Source organism: Lepus europaeus, chromosome 1 (genome assembly GCF_033115175.1).
Source record: "Lepus europaeus isolate LE1 chromosome 1, mLepTim1.pri, whole genome shotgun sequence".
Classification (NCBI taxonomy): Eukaryota; Metazoa; Chordata; class Mammalia; order Lagomorpha; family Leporidae; genus Lepus; species Lepus europaeus.
This window is the reverse complement of record NC_084827.1, coordinates 121,931,490-121,952,912: the sequence shown is the minus strand read 5'-3', so window position 1 is coordinate 121,952,912 and position 21,423 is coordinate 121,931,490. Positions and strand designations below refer to the sequence as shown.

At 40.5% G+C, this 21,423-nt stretch overlaps 1 protein-coding gene across 1 annotated transcript in view; it reads left to right on the top strand.

Annotated features, from left to right (window-relative positions):
• CCDC141 (coiled-coil domain containing 141) overlaps window positions 1-21,423 on the top strand; it is a 202,317-nt gene that overhangs the window by 91,583 nt on the left and 89,311 nt on the right. The window contains exon 7 of the mRNA XM_062188558.1: window positions 16,101-16,295. Coding sequence (XP_062044542.1) covers window positions 16,101-16,295 — 195 coding nt within the window. The remainder of the gene's footprint in view (window positions 1-16,100; window positions 16,296-21,423) is intronic.

Below are 21,423 nucleotides of genomic sequence, written 5' to 3'. Positions count from 1 at the left end.
GCCATGAGCATGAATCGTTGGCCTCACGCCGCAGACACACTTAGGAGCATGCACCCCTTGGGGGACCACTGATTGGACTCTGGACTGTGCTTTGTTTCGAGACCTAGTTCCCTGGGTTGAACTCCACCCAGCTCATATGGTTGAGGGTTGGGACAGGCACACTGAGAAACAGGTCTCCTGTTAGCTGTGCCCCTGGGCAGGCTCCTGTGCTACCCTGATGGTTCTCCCCTGGGACTGGTCCTGGACTGGGGCTTCTGTTTTGTGTTCTGGAAAGAAAGGAAAACAGTGACCATGGAGATGAGGGGCGAAAGCATCGCAGCTGGAATGTTCTCCCCGACATATCTCCTGTCTGTGGTACCCAGGTGTCTTCCAGACAGGTGCCCCTGATATTGAGGCCCAGCCTCCCCGACTCCCCAAGGCAGACTCCGTGATCTATAAACCTTACTCTCACTTTTGTGGCCTTTACAAGGAAGGACTGACTGTGTAATTTGTGAGGCCAATACAAAATGAAAATGAAAATGTGGAAGCCCTTCTTTAAAAATTATTGAGAATTTTTCTATAGAGACAGCAGAATACTGAACCCAACTCGGGGCCCTGGGTGATTGCTCAGGTCAGCTGCCCATGAAGCTGGTCCTACTCACAGTGTTAGGAGTGCTGGAGGGACCTGGCACGCTTTGCTGGTTAGACATTTTCCTCAGCCGCCTCAGTAACCTCTTGCTACCTGGATAGGAGGTTTTCTAAACAGACAAAACCGGGGCCTGTGCTTTGGGGTAGTGGGGTAAGCCTCTGCCTCCGGTGCCTGCATCCCATATGGGTGCCAGGTCATGTCCCAGCTGCTGCTCTTCCAACCCATCTCTCTGCTATGGCCTGGGAAAACAGTGGAAGATGGCCCAAATGCTTGGGCCCCTGCATCCACGTGGGAGACCCAGAAGCAGCTCCTGGTTCCTGACTTCGGATCTGCCCAGCTCTGGCCATTGTTGCCATTTGGGGAGCGAACCAGCGGATGGAAAACTTTCTGTCTGTGACTCGACTTCTCAAATAAATAAATAAAATCTTTAAAAAACAAAACCCAAAAATAATAAAAAAAAATCCACATGCATTCAAAGTAGAGAAAGGGAAACTATTATGACAGAATGTTCTTGTTTATAGCTTGTATTTCAGTTCCTTCTCTCTGTGATCCAAAGCAAAATGTTTTGGAAGCAGTGACCTGGAAGTTGACTAATATTACAATGGGTCGCATCTACAAGGAGAATAGCAGGTTTGACTCCATGCTATGTCACTCACTGTGTAACCTCAGGCACGCTTGACTTTTGAGCTTCACATTCATCCTCAGTAAGGAAAAGCTTTGAAACTTAATCAGAAAATATCTGTAAGAGCTTACCCACATTTTAAAAGTGGCTCCCCAAATGTTTCCATTCCCATTCATAGCATAAACTTTCACATGGTTTTCATCTGTGGTGATTTATTGCATTTGAAAGAGTGACAGAGAGGGAGAGCCAGAAAGAATGACATCTTCCATCCCCTGGTTCACTCCCCAGATGGCCACAGCTGGGCCAGGCCAAAGACAGGAGCCTAGAACTCCATCCAGGTCTCCCACGTGGGTGACAGGGGCCCGTCTGGGCCATTGTCCACTGCCTTCCCGGGTAAATTAGCAGGAAGCTGGATCAGAAGAGTAGCAGGGATTCACATCAGCACTCTTCTATGGGATGTGGGGTCTCAAGTGGAAACATAACCTGCTGTGCCACAACACCTGCCTCTTATCTCTGGGTTCTTAAAAATCAATCTTATTCCTTCTTGGGAAAAGAATGCAATTTTCTGTGTCTTCAAATAGTAAGCCGTCTATTACACTTTGGATTTTTTTTGGATAGCAGTATGAGGAGAGGAATGGGAATGTTCCTTCCAAAGATTTAAAGGAAATCAGGCAGCAAAGCTGGAAATTACTCAGTGAAACTCATCTAAGTAATCAGGTAACAGAGAGAGCAGGTGTTTCTGCCACGTGCACCTAAAGTGAACAGCAGGGGTCCAGTCCACATCGCTGGTTGGTTTAGTCGATACGTTCTTGTAAAACAGTCTTTGAAACTCTCTTTCATGTTAGTGGAATACATTCAAAACAAGAATTAGAGCAACATTCATAGCCCTTAATAAACATGATCAATAGCCTATTCAGAACATGTTGAAATACTTGAAAAAAAGGATTTTTTAAGTACAGTCTTTAACTATGGGTACTTGTTTTAAATTATACTTTAAGTAATTTTCCTTTTGCATATGTAACAAAGGAGTAGCAGACATGAATTATTAAAAGCCATCATTTGGTTGAAAACCTTAAATACTGTAATGATTCTATCATAAATCAAGTTGATGCCAGGCAGCTTGCCTTGGAGCACAGAGTTAGTTGGAGGTATTCAGATAATATGTAAACAGATACTTATCATAGTTCCTCCTTTGAACAAGCACAGCCATCCCTTCTATAAATTAGAAACAGTATTCAGGAAAGATCTGCCTTTAGGAGCCAACCTGCCCTTCTGAGGCTTTGGCCCTTGGTGGAACTAAGCCCCTTTGTAGTTTGTGTCAAGGGGGAAGTGTTTGAGTTATTGGTTCTCAACTCTGACTCCACACTGGTGTCAACTGGGGAGTGTTGACAAAGTCCCGGAATCTCCATCTTCTTCCCATAGAGTCTACATCATTTTGGGGGAATATCGGTCCTTAATTTTTTTCATTGTCAATCTTTGATTGATTGTGTTTTATTAAAAGGAAATAAAGGTTTATTTTTCCTTCAAAAAAAGCTGAAAGATCTGGCAATATCATATTCATCTTTCTATGAAGACATAATTCTTGCTAGGTCCAGTAGTATCTCTTTTAGAAAAGGCATGTGTACTCCAGTTTGCCACAGTCCCCACCATTCCTCATTACCACATCCACTCCCACTCTTGCTGTATTCACGTTGTGTGGCTGGCCCTGTAAGTATTTGTGTCTAAGACTTGACAGACAATGAGATAAATCCAAGCAAAATAGTAGCTTAAACTGGTTTGTATTTTAGAAGATTATCTTGAAAACAGTGTAAATGATGAGAAGGAGTAAACTAAAGACAGGAAAATCACTTAGGAAACATTGTAGTTTGAGTGGTAGTGACTTTAGGTAGGGCAGGCTCTCTTGAGATGTTAGTGGTTAATCTGCATCTTCAAAGCTTAAAGGAGACTTACAGCCATGTTACTCATAGTATGATGCTCAGAGAACAGTCAGAAATGGAGACCCTCAGATTCTACCCATTATACCCATTGAGTTAGAGTGTGTGTGTGTGTGTGTGTTTTGACAGGCAATGTTAGAGAGAGGCAGAGAGGTCTTCCTTTTCTGTTGGTTCACTCCCCAAATGGCTGCTACGGCCAGCGCTGCACTGATCCGAAGGCAGGAGTCAGGTGCTTCTCCTGGTCTCCCATGGGGTGCAGGGCCCAAGCACTTGGGCCATCCTCCACTGCCTTCCCGGGCCACAGCAGAGAGCTGGCCTGGAAGAGGAGCAACCGGGACAGAATCCGGCGCCCCAACCAGGACTAGAATCCATAGTACCAGCGCCGCAGGTGGAGGATTAGCCAAGTGAGCCGCGGCACGGGCCAGAATATGTGTTTTAACACATTCCCCAAGAGAATTGGTATGTACGTTAAAAGGGATGCTGACTTGGAACTTTTCCCTCCAGTGTTTCATGTTTGTCCATGCTCTCCTTAGTTTTCCAAGATGACCATGTGACTAGCAAAGTGCTTGATTAGTAGTAATCTACAATGAAAATGGTGTAAGGAAACATCATCTTCAGTGTATTGCTATAGCAGCGCCCACATGCCTCAACTTCAAGATTAAAACCATCTCCCATGATTCATCATCTAATCCAATTTTCCAAGTCATTGAAAATATTTTCTAGTTGTTGCTGAGTAACTTCATAAATTGGATTTGTGATCTGGGCTGCAAGTATCTTCAAATAATATTATTTGGAGATCTTTAAAATAAATACTGATCTTGGCCGGCACCGCAGCTCAATAGGCTAATCCTCTGCCTTGCGGCGCCGGCACACCAGGTTCTAGTCCCGGTCAGGGCGCCGGATTCTGTCCTGGATGCCCCTCTTCCAGGCCAGCTCTCTACTGTGGCCAGGGAGTGCAGTGGAGGATGGCCCACGTGCTTGGGCCCTGTACCCCATGGGAGACCAGGAGAAGCACCTGGCTCCTGACTTAGGATCAGCGCGGTGCGCCGGCCGCAGAGTGCCAGCTGTGGCGGCCATTGGAGGGTGAACCAATGGCAAAGGAAGACCTTTCTATCTTTCTCTCTCTCTCACTGTCCACTCTGCCTGTCCAAAAAAAAAAAAATACTGATCTTTATATGCTGCAGAAACTTTGTTCAAAGGTAAATGGCAAATTTAAAGTTACAAAATATAAGTAGAAAATAAGAGAAATTCTTGCAAGTTTATTTGAATAACTTAAGTGCATAATTATCAATAAAGCTGGTAGAAGAAAGCAACTCTTTAAAAATTCTTATAGTTTTCATTATAGTGCATTGTCATTTTGGGAAAATCAAAGTACATAAAAATCAAAGGAAAATTAAATGCACACATAGTGTGTGGCATACATGGAAATGGGCAGGAAGCATAAAACATGTAAACTGCATATTCCAAAACAGCAAAGGGTATGAAGGAAAGAATTGCACAACAAAGCAGTGTGTGTAACAGTCAAAATACAGGGTTATTATTACAACATGAAAGATGTAAGTCTAAATATATCTTTGAGTTTACTAAGGTGTGGACAAGATTGTGCAAGCTTGGAACTTTCCTTCTTTACATCGAGTGATAATAGAGTACAATAGTTTTTATTTACTCAAGTAATTTGAAAACCAGAGACAAGCACTTATATTTTGATATTTTTTTGAAAAATAGGGATATACCTTCAGAAATTACCCTTACGTTAAATATTTAGTACAAAAGGAGCTACCCATAGGCCTTTTGGATAAATACACAGAGTTTGTATAATCATAGTTTCCAAGTTATCCAAATATTTTTCAAGTGTTCCACAGGCATTTTGGAATGGTTTTATTCTCAGTGCTACACCCATTAGCTTGTATAAAGAAGCTGACTATACTGTTATTTGAACTTTATTTTAATTCCCGATTCCTTCACAGAAGGTAGCTAAAAAAAAACCTGTGAAATCATTATATAACATTTTGCTTCAATAAATCGCCTCACATCATTCGTGATCATTACAAACAAAATCTATAAAATGAAGCAGGATCTTTTTCTCTTCTAATGTTTCATCTAATTTAAAAAACAAAATGGGGTCTGAACCAGCAACGTCTCAAGGCAGAAACTGGGTTCCCTAAACATCTTAGACACCTGTGCTAGTGTATTTCAATTCCTCTGTCTTCATTTTTGTGAGCAATTTGTTTTACTTGTCTGATTTTTTAATGAACTTCCCAATTAAAAGCAGATGTCACTTTTTACAGAACATAAATTAGAAACAATTTTATTACCAACAGGCAAAATATATAGATATAGTACTGAATTTGCCAGTGAGCATTGAAAATCCACACAATAATGGGATTTTCACATAGGTAACCTTATTCTTGCTTTAACATGTCGGTTAATTTAAAGCTTAGTGAACCATATGCTTTCATTTCCAAGGGAAAGTTTAATTTAGAAAAATTTTTAGAAATATTTTTGCACATCTGAGACACTGAGTTAAAACAAATAAAACTATTGTACTCTATGATCACTAGGTTTAAAAATACTTACTGTCACTTTGGTTGCAAAATGTTCACCAGCTCATTAAATTCAAATGCTTAGGAAGTTTTTTAAGTTTTGACCTTTACAAAAATTCTTCTTACATCTTTATTTTTTTTTCATTTGACAGTTCTTAAAATTCTCACAAGCATGATTTTATAGTTACTGTTATTATAATGCATAGTAACATTGCTATTATTTTTTAAAATTTTTTTTATTTTTGACAGGCAGAGTGGACAGTGTGAGAGAGAGAGAGAGAGAAAGGTCTTCCTTTGCCGTTGGTTCACCCTCCAATGGCCGCCGCGGCCGGCGCACTGCGCTGATCCGAAGCCAGGAGCCAGGTGCTTATCCTGGTCTCCCATGGGGTGCAGGGCCCAAGCACTTGGGACATCCTCCATTGCACTTCTGGGCCACAGCAGAGAGCTGGCCTGGAAGAGGGGCAACCGGGACAGAATCTGGTGCCCCGACCGGGACTAGAACCCAGTGTGCCGGCGCCGCAAGGTGGAGGATTAGCCTATTGAGCCACGGCGCCGGCCCAACATTGCTATTATAATAACAGTGAAATTGAGTCTCCCTTTTTTTTTTTTTTTTTAAAGGATTTATTTATTTATTTGAAACAATCGCAGAGAGAAAGGGAGAGACAGATCTTCCATCTGGTGATTCACTCCCCAGACAGCCACAATGGTCAGGGTTGGGCCAGGCTGAAGCCGGGAACCAGGAGCTTCATCTGGGTCTCCTACTTGAGAGGCAGTGGCCCACACACCTGGGCCATCTTCTGCTGCTTTCCCAGGCCATCAGCTGGTTTAGGCAGACACCTGCGAGGCATTGTCTTATGACTCAGCGCAGTGAGACCTGATTGTCTGCACCTTCCTGAGTGATGTGCCTGAGCAGCCTTTGGGGACTTACTCTACTCCCCGGCGCAGGCTTCCTTCACTTTCCTCACTGCAAAGACCTTGGTTTTCAGCTGCTGACTTCTGTTTGCCTGTCCGGTGGCTGCCACACGCGAGCCACAGACTCAGCCCAAACTGCTTCCTGGCTTCCTTCCTTGAGCCACCCAGCCTGGACCAGCACAAGGGCCTCTGTGCGTAAACTGGTCCTCTGGTTTCCGTCTCTTCCTAATTTTGAAAGAAGATGAAACAATGAGGGTAACTGTTCTGATTGGCTTTATTTAAGATGCAATTTGCCTATTATCAGTTGGCCTTATACATTCCTTGATTTGCCATCTGTTAATTCCCTGATTCAATCCCCGTAACAACTGGTCCAAAATCTTCATGCTCTTCCTAAGTTCTCAACCATGGCAGAGCCAGGCTTTCCCTACTCTCAAAGTCGTTGTGTCATACAAAGTGAAATCACACCCTCTTCTCTTCTGTGCCAACCTTGTGTCTCTTGACCTCTCTCTGTCCCATTCATTCTGTTTTCCTGGTTTCTGGTTTGGTCCTTCATTTATTGTCCTAGATTGCAACAACCCCTTCCCACCTCCTTGTCACCTGCCTCTCTCTTCCTCCTGATGCCTCACTTCTTAGGCTTGCTTCTCTCTCCACCTGCCTCCACTCTTTCAGGCAGGTAACTCCACCTGTTTGGTTTTGGTCTAATGTCAAATTTAGGGAACTGCTATTAATCCCTCAAACCAAGTTAGCTCCATTTGCCTTAGGATCCAGAATCTCTGTCCCTGTCCCCTTGCTAATACCCAGCACCCTTGCCCGGTGCTCTCGCTTGAGCTGAGGCTGCATCAGTTGCCCCTCGTCTTCTCCCCAGCCCCACCCCTGTACTCACTAGCTGAGACTCTTGCCACGATTTAAGAGACCACGAAGGACTTTTCAGGTTTTTCCAGATCACAACTGATTTCATTTTCCACTAAAGACCTGTTTAGTATTCTGTTTGTGCTCACGATGATCCCTTTTGTATTAGATGTGCTTTAGAAGTGCTGTAGAGTGTTTCTAAGATTGTTCCATGGTCAGTGTAGCAGAGTTATAAAGTGCCCATCCCAGTCTCATTAGCTGCTGGTTCCCAGAGTCCTGTACGACACATAATGGAAGCAGAAAGCCAGAGCCTGCAAAATGTGAGATGACTTCAAGAAACTCTAGCTTTGGCTGGATTTGGTTAAAAGACAAGTGATTTCTTGCATACTCTAGAGGTAAGGCTATATACTCTAACAGAGTCTGTAATTATTATAAACGTGGCTGTAAAATGTTTATAAGGAAAGTTTAAAAATAACTATTGGTAGAAAAGTTGGGGAAAGAAAAATTTGATCAGATTTGTATCTTCCTACTTGTTATTTGTTATTTTACTCCTTTTTTCAATCAGTGGCACCTTTGCCTGGGACATGGTGTGAAAAAAGCATATAGTACTTTAGTAGCATAGTCCAGTTTGTTCCTTCTGAATTAAGCCTAGCAATATCCAACATTATACCAGGGCTGCTTTACACAGCATGAGGGACTGGAGCATTCATTGGCAAATGAAATCTTTGCCTTTGTGTCTTCCACAGCCTAACTTGATACTTACTGAGTGAATGAAGAAATTGGTAAAACTGAAGTTAGATTTTTAGATTTAGAAGTCATTTGTATAATAATTTTTGTAATTTTTCAAAGTTAAATTGGTTGGCAGTTTTAAGGTTAAACCTATTATTACATAGCCTCCCGCTCATTGCTATGATAATACATAAAATATTCTAGGTCAATTGTTACCTGTTAAGTATTTTAGGATATTCTGGATCAATGGTTCTAAAATTTGATTGATTAAAAGTAGTATATTCTTGTCATTAATTTCAAATAAAAGTCTTCAGATTTTTAAAAATATGTATTTTCTACTCTGCCAATAAAAATTATGATTTGACTATGGACTGAACCTGGAAATATGTGATATAAACTTTCCTGGCAGCTGCTAATAGCAATATTTAAGAGCCATTATTCTAGTCTATAGGTGATGTTCATTGAGGGTAAAACACAAACAGGCCTTTGATTCCATTAATTTAATCTGTTTCATTTAGGGAACTCTCCATAATATGCGAACACCACAGTCTAGTCATTCCCACTGTAGCTGAATTATGTACCTTGAGATACTGAAGATCTCTGTGATGGATTCTCTAGAAAATGAGAAAATTCCTTAAGAACATGAATATAAACTGAGACCAGCTGGTCAACCCACGGTACAATCACTGTAGGCAAACTGTACTAGATGAAAATATTTTGGCCAGATAGAGTTGTATTAATATTGATTAAAAATGGAACCTCCAAACTGCTCTGGCCAATACTTGATCAACTCAAAGAACATACAGTTATGAGGAACAAGAAAAGGACCTAAGAAGACACTAAAATAAAAATAAAATTATGAAACAACAAAAAAAACAGTACTTCGAAAACACAAGTCTTGGGAAAATGTTGCTCTGTGCAAATGTCCCATATTACTACATTTTCATCTCAAAACTGAAAGAAAATAATCCATGTATTTTTCTCCAATCGCTGTTTTGAAGATTTGCTTATGGACATAGTAGATTGTGATTTTATTTGATTTTAAATCTTTGTTTTGCCACATATGCACTTGCTTCAGCTACAGCAACGAGGCACCTGGGCTCTGTGCTGCTGAACTGTGGGCTTCAGGTGGTGACCAAGCACCAGAGGGAATAAGGGAAACCAGACTTCTAAGCTGCAATTATTATTATCATTATTTTATTATTATTTTGCCTGCAACTTTTAACATATTTGAGTGGATCAAGAGAAAAAAGTAATTCTCAGAAATTCATTTGGTGATGGTTGTCATTTTTATTATAGACTCTCAGTCCCAACCCAGGTAGGGTTGATTTAACTTATGGATAATATAGCCATTAACCCACATTTTGGGAGGGCCTGAAATCTGGGAATTTGAGGCCCGTCCAGCTCATCCTTGCTGAGTCATTAGAGAAGCAGAGGTGGGCATGGGGTGGTGGTGACTGAGCCGCACTGCAGGGAAGTGAGGCTCAAAGAGCTGGTTAACACGTTTGGAATAACACGTGTAGTTCTAGCTCTTACCCACAAGCTCTTCCTCGTTCACTAGCTGCGATTCTCTACCTCATGGCTTGGGGGTGAAACAGCACGCTCCTTTCACCTCGAGATGAAACACAAAATCATAGTTCTTCCTGTCTGCGATCTGGATCTGTGTTTTTGCCGGACTGCATCACAGTGAGGGCAAGGTTCAAATTCCCTGGCGGCCATGAACTGTGCAAGCAGTGGATGGTGGGCCCTGGTGCCTCTCTCCTGGATGACCCTTGCGTTTGTATAGGTCAGCGTGGGAGGGACCATGAGCAGATGAAGCTGTGGTCCAGTTTGCAGTTGGATTTCAGCTTTTCAAGGCCTCAATGCAACCCTTCAAATGCATAAACATTTATTTTTTTAAAAAAATTCCTGCTCTAAGACGACTTTCAAGTGTTCCCTGATAAAAATTGTTAGGTTTATTTAGTTTGTACCATCTGCTACTGCAATCATGTAAAATCCTATGCTCTTATGTTGGGGAGTCAGTTCTTGTACTGAACCAAATGGGACTGTAGGTGGAGGAATTAAACAAGAAATGGGTTCTAGCTAATGAGCTGGCCTAGGCATTAGCCATGCTTTGGGAACTCTTCACGAACTCAACACATGCTCCTGCCCGTTCTGATTTTGGTCAGTAATTTCCACAATTGATATTTTTTAGTTATTTACAAATACATTTCCTGTTGCTTCTTGTCTATCTTCCCCCACTTAAAAATCACGTTCTGAAATGAAGCTCATAGGGACAATTTATCAATCACAGGATGTTGGATCGTTAAATCCTCTTCTCTGTAGGGCAGTGTTTGTGAGAGTAAAAGCTTACCAAACATATCACGATGATCATTTTTCTTTTAAAGTTGGAATAGCTCACATTTTTACCTTTTTAATCTATGTGCCGGACAACTTTTATGCCAATCCATAACTTCAGCTGAGGGTCTAACCTAGGATTGTCAAAAACAAAACAGAAACCAGGCAGAATTTGTTTTCTCTTTTTTATCTATCAGCACTAATCCTCTTACAAGCCCCCTTTCAATCAAGGGATCCTGGAGAAGCTCGATTTCCTCAAATGGAACACTGAAAGGTGGATTGTAAAAGGGTTACTCCTGTGAGTGGTAAATGCAAATAGTGGAGTGACCCATGGAGACACCTGAGCCAGCAACACACAGTGCCGCATGGCTTTATTGGGTCAGAGATATGCACTCTTCTCTGTCAAATTGAAAAGGCAATGGAACGCTGGCCCTGGCATTCTGCTGGTGGGGACAAGTCCTGGAAATATTTTATTACCAAGTGACTGAAACCCTGTTCAGAGCTTAACGCTTCGCAGGAAAACAGCAACAGCTTAGAGAAAATGGGCTCAGGTTTTCTGCATTGGGCTCTTCCAGCCTTGACAAGCATGACAACTCTATTTGTTAAATAGTGTGATGGATTCAGATGACTCTGGAAAGTTTTACCTCATACAAGAAATGGTGCAAATGTCCCCTACGAAAATGGCTGGGGAGATACATCATCAGAATGGTCTAGAAATGCATCCAAAATGGCCCGTAGATTGCCCAAAGAAAACAAGCAATTTTCTGAGAAGATTGAATAGAAATATTGAATGGACGCAACTTCATCTAATACCCACAGAGTTCATGTGAAAATGTAATTAAGGAGAGTAGGACTGGAGGATAAAAATAAGCTAAGAGTCACCAAATGGTTCTTTACTTTTTTTTGAGGGTCACAGCCCATTTTTTAATATTATGATAGGAAGCACAAGGCTAAAGTGAGTTTTCAAAGACTTGGCTGCACTCCCATAGTCTCTCTCTAATGCTTTTTGTAAAGATTTATACTAAAGGTGGATTTATGAGCATTGTTAGAGAACAAGCATTTCTCTACTCATTCATAGAGAAGAACTGTGTTATTTTGGTCCAGCTGCTAACCCTGAGTTGGGGCTGCAAATTTTCAATTATATCTACAATAGCATTGTAATTATTTTGAAATTGTGAGGCTTATGATTTCAAATCAGAAAATCCAACAGTCCCCTAATACTGTTATCATCTCCAAGGCCTTATCAGGGCCTACAGAAGTTGGATTTAGGCAATTCTCTACTAATAAGGTTAATCTTCCCATGATGGGAAAAATAGAAAACATTGCTATTTCCAAGGAGCTTGACCTGGGGTACTAGTAGAGAGAGGTGGTTGTAGAGTTGGCATTTTGACACTCATTCAGGAATGTTGAACCTTGAGTAAGTCTGTAATCCCTCTGAGTCCAAGTTACACCATCTGTAACATGAAAAGAACTACTTCTTCCTGCCTCATAGGGTGTGGTGAGGATTGGATGAACTAATTCATGTAAAACTAACATGTAGTAAGAAAAATCAACCCTTACCATCTTCCGGGCAGTTGAGACAACATTCTAGAGCTTAGTGTTTGAGTCTGAACACGCAATGGCCGTGGCCTATTTCTCTGCCTCCTAACTTCTTCCATGTTTTCCTTAGCTAGTTTAGGGTGCACCCACTAGGTTCCCCATATATATAAAGTAGTCTGCCCATGAGGAGCGCATAAGCTTTCGATCAATGCCATATTTTTTCTTCCCTTGACTTCACTGAGGATTAATGCCCACAAGTCTTAATAGAGAGAAGAAAGAGCTATACACGGAGAGGTAATGGACTGACTGAATAGCTGCAGGTACAGGGAAGAAAGAAGCAAGGAGAGAAAAATACTGGTGATGGCAGCTGAACCAGCAGGTGATTGAGCTACCTTTGGCCTCAAAATGGTGCCTCAGTCCCCTGAGACGATTAGCAACAAATGCTTTCTTGGTTGAGAAAGTTTGTTCAAAATGTTTCACTCCAGGTTTCTGTCTGGATAGGTAGACAAATACTTAGAATAAAGAATCATGTTTTACTTTATCTCTTCCTACTAATCAATGCATAATACTGACCAATAACATTTTGGGAAACATCCCATTACCATTTTTTTCTAAAATTGGTAATAAAGAATACCCATAAAGAAAGAACAAATTCCGGGCTTTAACAAACCATGGTAACTGATGGGAAGAAAGGAGGAGGAGGGTTAATATTTAGTGAATGACTATTATGTATGCCAGAAACTGTGCTAACTACTTTAAAATATTTGCTCATTTCCAGTAGGTTAAATACATGATTCTTAAGTATTTGTGTCTGTGTGTGTGTGGAAGCGGGGTGGTACTACTGGGTTAAATGCTTTACAAAAGAATGCCATGCTCATCTTAGTGGGGACATGGTAACTTTTTTAAAATGAAACATCCTGAGAACTCATGTAGCCCATGTCCCTGCCTAAGAGCATTGTTTCTGCACGCATTGAGACATTAGGAAATTTCAGAGCACATCCTCCATTCCCTGCTTTATAAACAGAACTGTGAACCAGATCTGGTATTACCACTTATTAGATATGTAATCTTGAGTAACATACACAGCCTACGTAAATACTGGAAAAAATGATAATCTGTGAGCTTTTGATGATTATTGTTATAAGGAACAGCTTTATAAGAGATACTCCAAAAAATGCCAGCCCTTTACTTTCTTTAGTCTTACCTCCGTTCTGACATATTTTTCTTTTATACAAGTACTATAACAAGTATTTTGGACTCCATAAAAATCTGCTAATTACTTAAAATGCTCCCATACTGTGGATGTTTATAGACTGGAATGTAATATATTTGATAATGTGAATATATATGAAAGTTATATAAAATAGCAGTTTATGTTTTGTTAAAGGAAAGAACTACTTTTTAGTCTTTATACATCCCAAGACTTCTATCTAGTATAACGTCAGGCACAGAGGCCTCAGTATGTGTTGTGTAATGAATGAATGGAAGAATACTGATGCATTGCTGTAAAATTATACTTGTTTTATAAAATGCGATATAAGAAAAGTAAATTAATACGAAGACATTTTGCACAGGGGGGAACAAGCCAGGATGAACTTTGAAACGTGGTAGTAACCCTCTGATGCTTTACCAGATACGCTTCCCACTCATTCTGGATTGAGGTGCGTGCCAGAATGTTTACTAACAAGATGAACATGTGAGCAGTAGTCTTTATTTTATGAAACTGGATCTGGCTTCAGCTCTTTTGCAAGAAGCTTGAATTTCCCTTGATGGGATACTAATACATTTGGCTGACATCAACTATGATTTCCTTCATTGCTTGCTTTTTCAAAAAAATTCTTATGGGGTAGAAAGTCAAAAGCTGCCTCTTTTTCTGAAAAGTTTGTGTGTCATTCAGAGTGCAGCGCTGAGAGGTCAGAGGGAGCAAGTTCTGCACATCCACAGCTGAGAATTTTTTATATAGAAGCTTATATTTAATAAATATAATTTCATAAGTACAACTTTTGGATTATAGTGGTTCTTCCCTGTATACCTGCCCTCCCACCCCTAAACTGTCCCACCTCCTATTCCCTCTCCCATCCCATTCTTAAGATTCATTTTTAATTATCTTTATATACAGAAGATCAACTCCATACTGAGTAAAGATTTCAACAGTTTGCACCCACACAAACACCAAAGTATAAAGTACTGTTTGAAGACTATTTTTACCGTTAATTCTCATAGTACAACACATTAAGGACAGAGATCCTACATGGGGAGCAAGTGCACAGTGACTCCTGTTGTTGATTTAACAATTAACACTCTTATTGATGATGTCAGTAATCACTGGAGGCTCTTGTCAGGAGCTGCCAAGGCTAGGAAGCCTCTTGAGTCCACAGTCTCCCTCCTCCTCCCCCTCCCTCTCTGAAATACAGCTGATAATTCTGTGATGAATTATAGATCTTCAGTTCTTAGTGTGGGCAGAGTCAAAGCAACCACCATAGAGAGGTGACTTCCTTAACATGCATTTGACAGTGAGACTGGTTTGTGGGTAAGATTTTTTTGTTTATACTTAGACAAATGGGCTGAAATGATTTAGAATTTTAAAATGCTGTTAACTGCATTATTGGATGTGATTTTAGTAAAGTTGGCAGGGCCTGTGTTCAGTACAACCGGGTGCTCCATCAGTCACTACCCATATCCCTGGGCCCCTCTCTATTCTGCTCCTTTCCTTTTTAAGGCACTTTTCTTTATTTTATGTTATGATAAACCTAACAGTAGTATCTAGTGTGAGCACATCTTTTTTATTTTATTTTATTTTATTTGACAGAGTTAGAGAGAGAGAGAGACAGAGAGAAAGGTCTTCCTTCCGTTGGTTCACTCCCCAAATGGCTGCTACGGCCGGTGCTGCACCGATCTGAAACCAGGAGCCAGGTGCTTCTCCTGGTCTCCCATGTGGGTGCAGGGGCCCAAGCACTTGGGCCATCCTCCACTGCCCTCCCGGGCCACAGCAGAGAGCTGGACTGGAAGAGGGGCAACCGGGACTAGAACCTGGCGCCCATATGGGATGCCGGTGCCGCAGGTAGAGGATTAACCAAGTGAGCCATGGCGCCGGCCCATAAGACACTTTTTGTTGTCTTTTCTTTTGTCCCCACACTGTGGTACCTCTAGTTGTACATCAGATCTGTAATGTAGCATTTACTCTACTGCAATGTTTACAAATATACTGGCAGACTTCTGATGCATTTAACTGATGTGACTGCTCTCTGACACTTAGGAGAGAGCATCAAAGGAGAGCGTCTGGGTTAGTTCAGGTTGCTATACCACAGTGTTATAGATTGGGTGCTACGCGGCTCACTAGGCTAATCTTCCGCCTTGCGGCGCCAGCACACCAGGTTCTAGTCCCGGTCGGGGCGCTGGATTCTGTCCCGGTTACCCCTCTTCCAGGCCAGCTCTCTGCTGTGGCCCGGGAGTGCAGTGGAGGATGGCCCAAGTGCTTGGGCCCTGCACCCCATGGGAGACCAGGAGAAGCACCTGACTCCTGCCTTCGGATCAGCGCAGTGCACCGGCCACAGTGCACCGGCCACGGCGGCCATTGGAAGGTGAACCAACGGCAGAGGAAGACCTTTCTCTCTGTATCTCTCTCTCACTGTCCACTCTGCCTGTCAAAAAAATAAAAATTAAAAAAAATGAAAAAAAAAAAAGTTTGTTTCTCGCTGTTCGGGTGGCTAAGACCTGAGATGGGGGGGGGGGGGGCCAGCATCGTCAGGTTATATAAGGTGAAGACCCTCTTCTGGGTTGACTTCTGTTGGTTCCTCACCTGGTAGAAGGGGTGGTTTCTTTCCAAGGGCACAAATCCCATTTCTTAGGACAACACCATCATGACCCACTTGCTCCTCAGAGGCCCTGCTCTCTAACACCATTGTATTGGGGGTTAGATTTCAACATGGGAGTTCTAAGAGGTCACGGACACAGCATCCACAAGTGAGGGATGTGTAAGATGAACTAAAGAGAGTGATCTCTTGTAGGAATGGACTTTGGCTGTGGAGAAGCTGGAGAGTGAGGCCCGGGGGATCCTGCTGTCAAAAGACCACGCGGAGAACGAACATCTGCAGCTCTCTAATCAGAAACTGAATCGGCTTCAAGAGGAATTGGGTCAGCTCATGGTGGAAAGGAAAACCTGGTTACAGAAGACCAATGAATTTTTCAGCAGTGCTAACAAGGTCAGTGTGAGATCAAGTTTATAATTTTAGGCAATCGGCACACACAAAGGGATCTATTACTTGAACAGGCTGGCAACATATTACAGAAGTCAAACTCCATGTAGAATTTCAAAACTGACAGTGACAAAGAAGAATTTTAGAAATATATCCCTATTATGGCCATTATTTAGTTCTCAAATTTAAAGACTCTATGCTAAAGATTACTTAAACCTCATGAGAGTTTTATCTTAGAACTGCCATTGCTCTCTGCAGGCACTTGTCCCTGTGTGGTGGTGTTCCTCAAAGAGGAAGCAAATTAGAATATGTACAGGTTAAAAAAGAACTTTTTTTTTTTAACCGAAGTCCTTTGTTCTTTTTCAAATCCTCTTTAATTTATCAGTAAAAATACATGAATATACATGAATGTTGGAAGCCTTCTGTGTGCAAATTGTAAGGCTTGAAATGGTGCATTGGCCTGAGGGCTGCATCTTTGTCTTGCCTTTTTAAGTCAAGGGGAAATTTTGCTTTGGACCATTTCTAGATCTTCTTGAGATTGAGAAACACTCTGGTTCTGCTGGTTGACTGATTTATTATTGACTGTAGCAGGTGGCTCTTTTTGGGTGATAACATTCACCTGTTCACCTCACTTGAGTAGCGCTCAGTATATAAAGCTGGTGGTATTATTTGAAATTATTTTCTACTTTTCACAACATAAAACACACCTTGAAATGATCTTACTGGGATGGTTTAGCATCTTAAATTTTGATTTTTTTTTAAATGGACAATATAACAGGCAATGAATGGAGAAATACTGAAAGCTAGGAACGTTGTGATCTAAATTCATGACATCAGTGCTCTAAACACAGTGTTCTGGTCAATGTCAAAAAAATGACTTAATTTTGAACTTCTTTACTAATAAGACACTTTTAAAAAAAGGATGAATAATAAATTTACAAAATATGGGTGCTATAATTATAAAACTGTTAAATATTATCTGATTATTAGTTGCTTGGGATATCTTTGTTTTAAAAGGAGACAGAGCTGTTACTGGAGCTATTGAACTAAGAAGATGATGTTGAGCACTAGTTTAGTTTCTCTCTAGCAGTACTATTTTTGAATAAGAGGCTCATAAATTTACATCATATATTCATTCTACAAAATAAGTAGGACATCTGCAAATTGATGAATATTGTTTCTAAGAAAAACAGTTATAGGAGATGTTATAAAATAGTGTTTTCTGGTACACATCATAGTTTATAGCTTTGTAAAATACAGATTTTTTTTCCTCTTTCTCTTGCTTTCTCTGTTCTCATTTTTTGGTACTTTGCCAAGGAGAGTTTTCTTCTAACATTATTCCTGGGCCCTTAAGGGAGAACTGTGTCTTGAGCAAGTGAGAGGGGTAGAGAGAGAGAGAGATTGATTGAGTATGCAGAATGTTACTTTCTCAAACTCAATGTAGTTATAATTCAGGTCAGCTCGGGAGAAGAGAACTCGTGTTTCTTAACCTCAAAGACTTCTGATTTCTAGATCCCTTGTTTCATCACTAAATGTCATGGCATGCTGACAAGCCAAATTATAAGCTCAGCTGGGATTTATCCATCCTGTAGCAGTTTCTATGGCCACATGGCACTCAGAAGAGTGTGGAATTCTTTCTTCCTTTTCAAAGCATAAGGAAATCATTTCCAACTCCAAATTAAAAAAAAAAAAAACTTAATGTGAAAGAAAATGGACACTTTTACCTCATTAAAACAGAAATCTGGAGTTTGGAGAGTAGATGCTTAATCATGACTCGAAATGAATTATTCACTATATTATTAAGAAGTAATAAATGATGGAATTATGTAGTGAGTAAATCCATTAAAATGAAAGAACAAAATGTCTCTCATGACTTGCAAATGGTATTTTTCTTTTGATTTATATTTTAGAAACTACAAATTTAACAAAAATCTTGCCATGTTACCTAAACTTTGGTATAACTTTCAGAAATAACACAAGTTTAAATAAAGGACTGAATTTTAAAAATAAGTAATTTCAGATCTTTTAAAATATTTTTTCTTGTCTAAAAGTTTATTTACACTAGGGGAAGAGCTAGTTTCAGTTTATGTAATGGATGATTTATCTCTGGAATCATTGAGTCTTCCTGTTGGGAATTCACTTTGTGGTCTTTTGTGCTGGGGTTTCCTATTTGTGAGTATTGCCATTCTTAGATAAAGCCATGCTCTCAAGAACTGTGAGGAGTTGGAGATTTACCCCCACTTTCAAGTTACATGTTATCTGTCACAGTTTCATGGGTGCTGACAGAAGATACACGACTTGACAGTTGAGAGACTTTATTACAGCAAACACAGTAGCTGAGAATCCTTATGCCATACCAGTTCCCCAGGGTGATGCTGATGGGCCAGCGTGGATATGTGTACTTGCAGCAGGTAGTATCTGGGAGAAGAGCCCAAAACTTGGGGAACCCACTCTTTTCTACCATGCAGTAAGCCAACTTGCTCTTTGTTATAGAAGGAGACATTTCTTCAGTCTAAAGGTTGCTATCAGCAGATGTGACACTGACAGATGGCCGAGATAAAGAGGGGTGAAGGTAATGCTTTTTTGGCATACCAGTAAAATGTCTCAGAATACAAGTGACCCATGTAAATCTAGATGTTAGCACTGTGGGGCTGGTGGCCGTTGGGAAGAAAGTCAGCACTTAAAAAAAGATACTTTTCTTGAAACTCATTTTACTCTTGATAAGTATAATTTTTCAGCAAACAACCTCTTGTTTTGAATTTGTGGAAGCTAAGTTGATACTCTTTTTCAGTTCTGGTTAAGTGTTAGTGGGAAGAAATATATTAGTGTCATGGGTAACATATAAATGAGGGAATGAGGCAGTAAATGCTTAGAAAAGAATGAAATATATCACTTAAGCGTTTTTACCTTTTTAAATTTTATTAGAATAAAATGGAATCGGTACCAACACTGATTTACAGAATAAACTATTGTTAGTAAGTTTTCTAAATCATACACATTTTTATCTAGATGTTACATGATTTTTGACTCAACCATCTAGAACTCCCCTTTTATTACATTCATTTCTTTATGTATCAATTGGATATAGGGATATTATTTCCTAGAAGAAAAAAAGAATTATTGAAATAGTTAAGTAGTGTGGTGAATTTTTAAAAGCAATTATCATTCTTTGGGTATTCACTTATGTAGTAAATATGCAATGAGCATGTGCAATGTGTCAAGTACTGTTCTAAATGCTGGAGACATAGGTGAGAACAAAACATACAAAAAGTTAATAAGCCAATGTATTTCCAACTTGTGAAACTCTATGATTATCACCTGGTCATCCACAGGACAGCAATGCCTTTGGCCCCAGTAGAGCAATTACTTTTTAATTCTGTTAGGGGTTGACAGTTACCCAAGGCTCACGAATCTGTTTCCCAGAGGAAGTGTCTGCAGTTATGTGGCTTGAAATGTAGACATCGAACCTGGAGTGAGCAGCAGGTGGCAATATTGAGACATAGGTGTTGGGAATATTGCTGTTGCTGCTGGTGCTTGTCATAAGCAAGTCACTAGCTTCAAGTGGACATGGAGGCATTTAACTCTAGAACCTGGGGTGCTTTCTTTTCAATTTTAGAAGTTGCTTCCGTGTTTGGTGAACCTATTTATTAGTGACAATTCCAAGGGTAAGCAGCAAATACAAGGTTGTCCATCCTGGATGATAGTTGACTGGAGAAGAGTTCCTATAATTGCCTGGTGTTGCTGTGAGTTAAGAGGACAAGCCTGGCATAGGAACAATTTGCTTATTACAGTCACTCATTTTCATCCTTCACAAGCGTAGATTAGCAAACTTACTGTATTGCTAACATATTCACAAAACAGAAACTCTGGCTAATATTTGTTGATCATTCAAAGTTGTTTAGGGAAGGTGACCTGAATTAAACAGAGATTAGTATATAGCATATGTTTTTAAGAACCGGACAGTGTGAGCCTATATTTATACAACAGCTATGATTGAACCCGAAGCTGTAAAACATGGATGCTTGGCCATAAAGTTTCACATCTCATGCCTTCCTTTCTCAAACACATGACTTCACTGGGGAAAATAAAGCCGAGGAGACTGAAGCCAAATTTATTTTATGAACATGGTCCAATTTTTGGGTGGTCAGCAGGAAAGAATTGGTGAGGCAAAAGTTGCAGCTGCCAAAGAAGCACCCAGACTGTACTTTGATACATAAAGCTGGTCATAGCTTCTATTGCTTTCAAAATTCCTTTTGAAATTTTTATGTCTTATGAAAAGGTGATGTTGCTTTTCAAGATATTTGCTGTGATGTGGAACAATAATGCCTGTGACAACACCATTGTTTCAGATGAAAGCATAATAATTAAGCATGCATTTTGGTATTTTTTTTTCATTTGTGTGTGTGTGTGTATAATTTCAAAATTAACATTTTAGGACCAAATATGGGAAACAGTGATTTAAAATTGTCTGAAATCTGTTCAAGCAGAGGACCTAAAAACGTCCAAAAGGAATTTGTTGAGGTGACACTGATGAATTTTAAAAATTAGGGCAATTGTTATATCAAGGAAAATGTAATTACTTTCAGTTTTAAATCCTCCAGCAGCCTGAGATTCCTCTAATTGAGAACAGCTTCCCCTTCTCTTTGACACACAGTGATTTGCTTTGCCTTCTTCCCTTTTTCCTTATTTGCATTTAGCTAATAGATCAGACTCCTCCTGTTGCCATGCCTCAGACTGGTACTCGAAAACTAACACAATGAAGGCCACAATCCATGCCTCCCGTATGCTGTCAGTCTAGTTTAGGGAGAAACAGCCAGGAGGCTATGCAGGAGGAAGCCCAGAACATGCGGGAACAGAAAGCAAGGATTCTTGACTGATCCAGGGGAAGTGGCAAGAAGGCCTTTTCAAGAGGTGGTGGCCACTGAGCTAAGTTTAGAAAGATGCAGGAAGAAGGGATTGGCGGAGGGCTGTGTGGTACAAATTCACGCCATGTTTGGGGAACCTGAGATAATTCATCTTGCCGGGAGTATAGGTTATGAGCTCAGAGTGATGAGACTGAAAGGATAGAAGCAGGTAGGGGTGTCAGGAAGGGTCTTGAACTGCATGCTAAGGAGTTTCTATTTTATGCTGAACC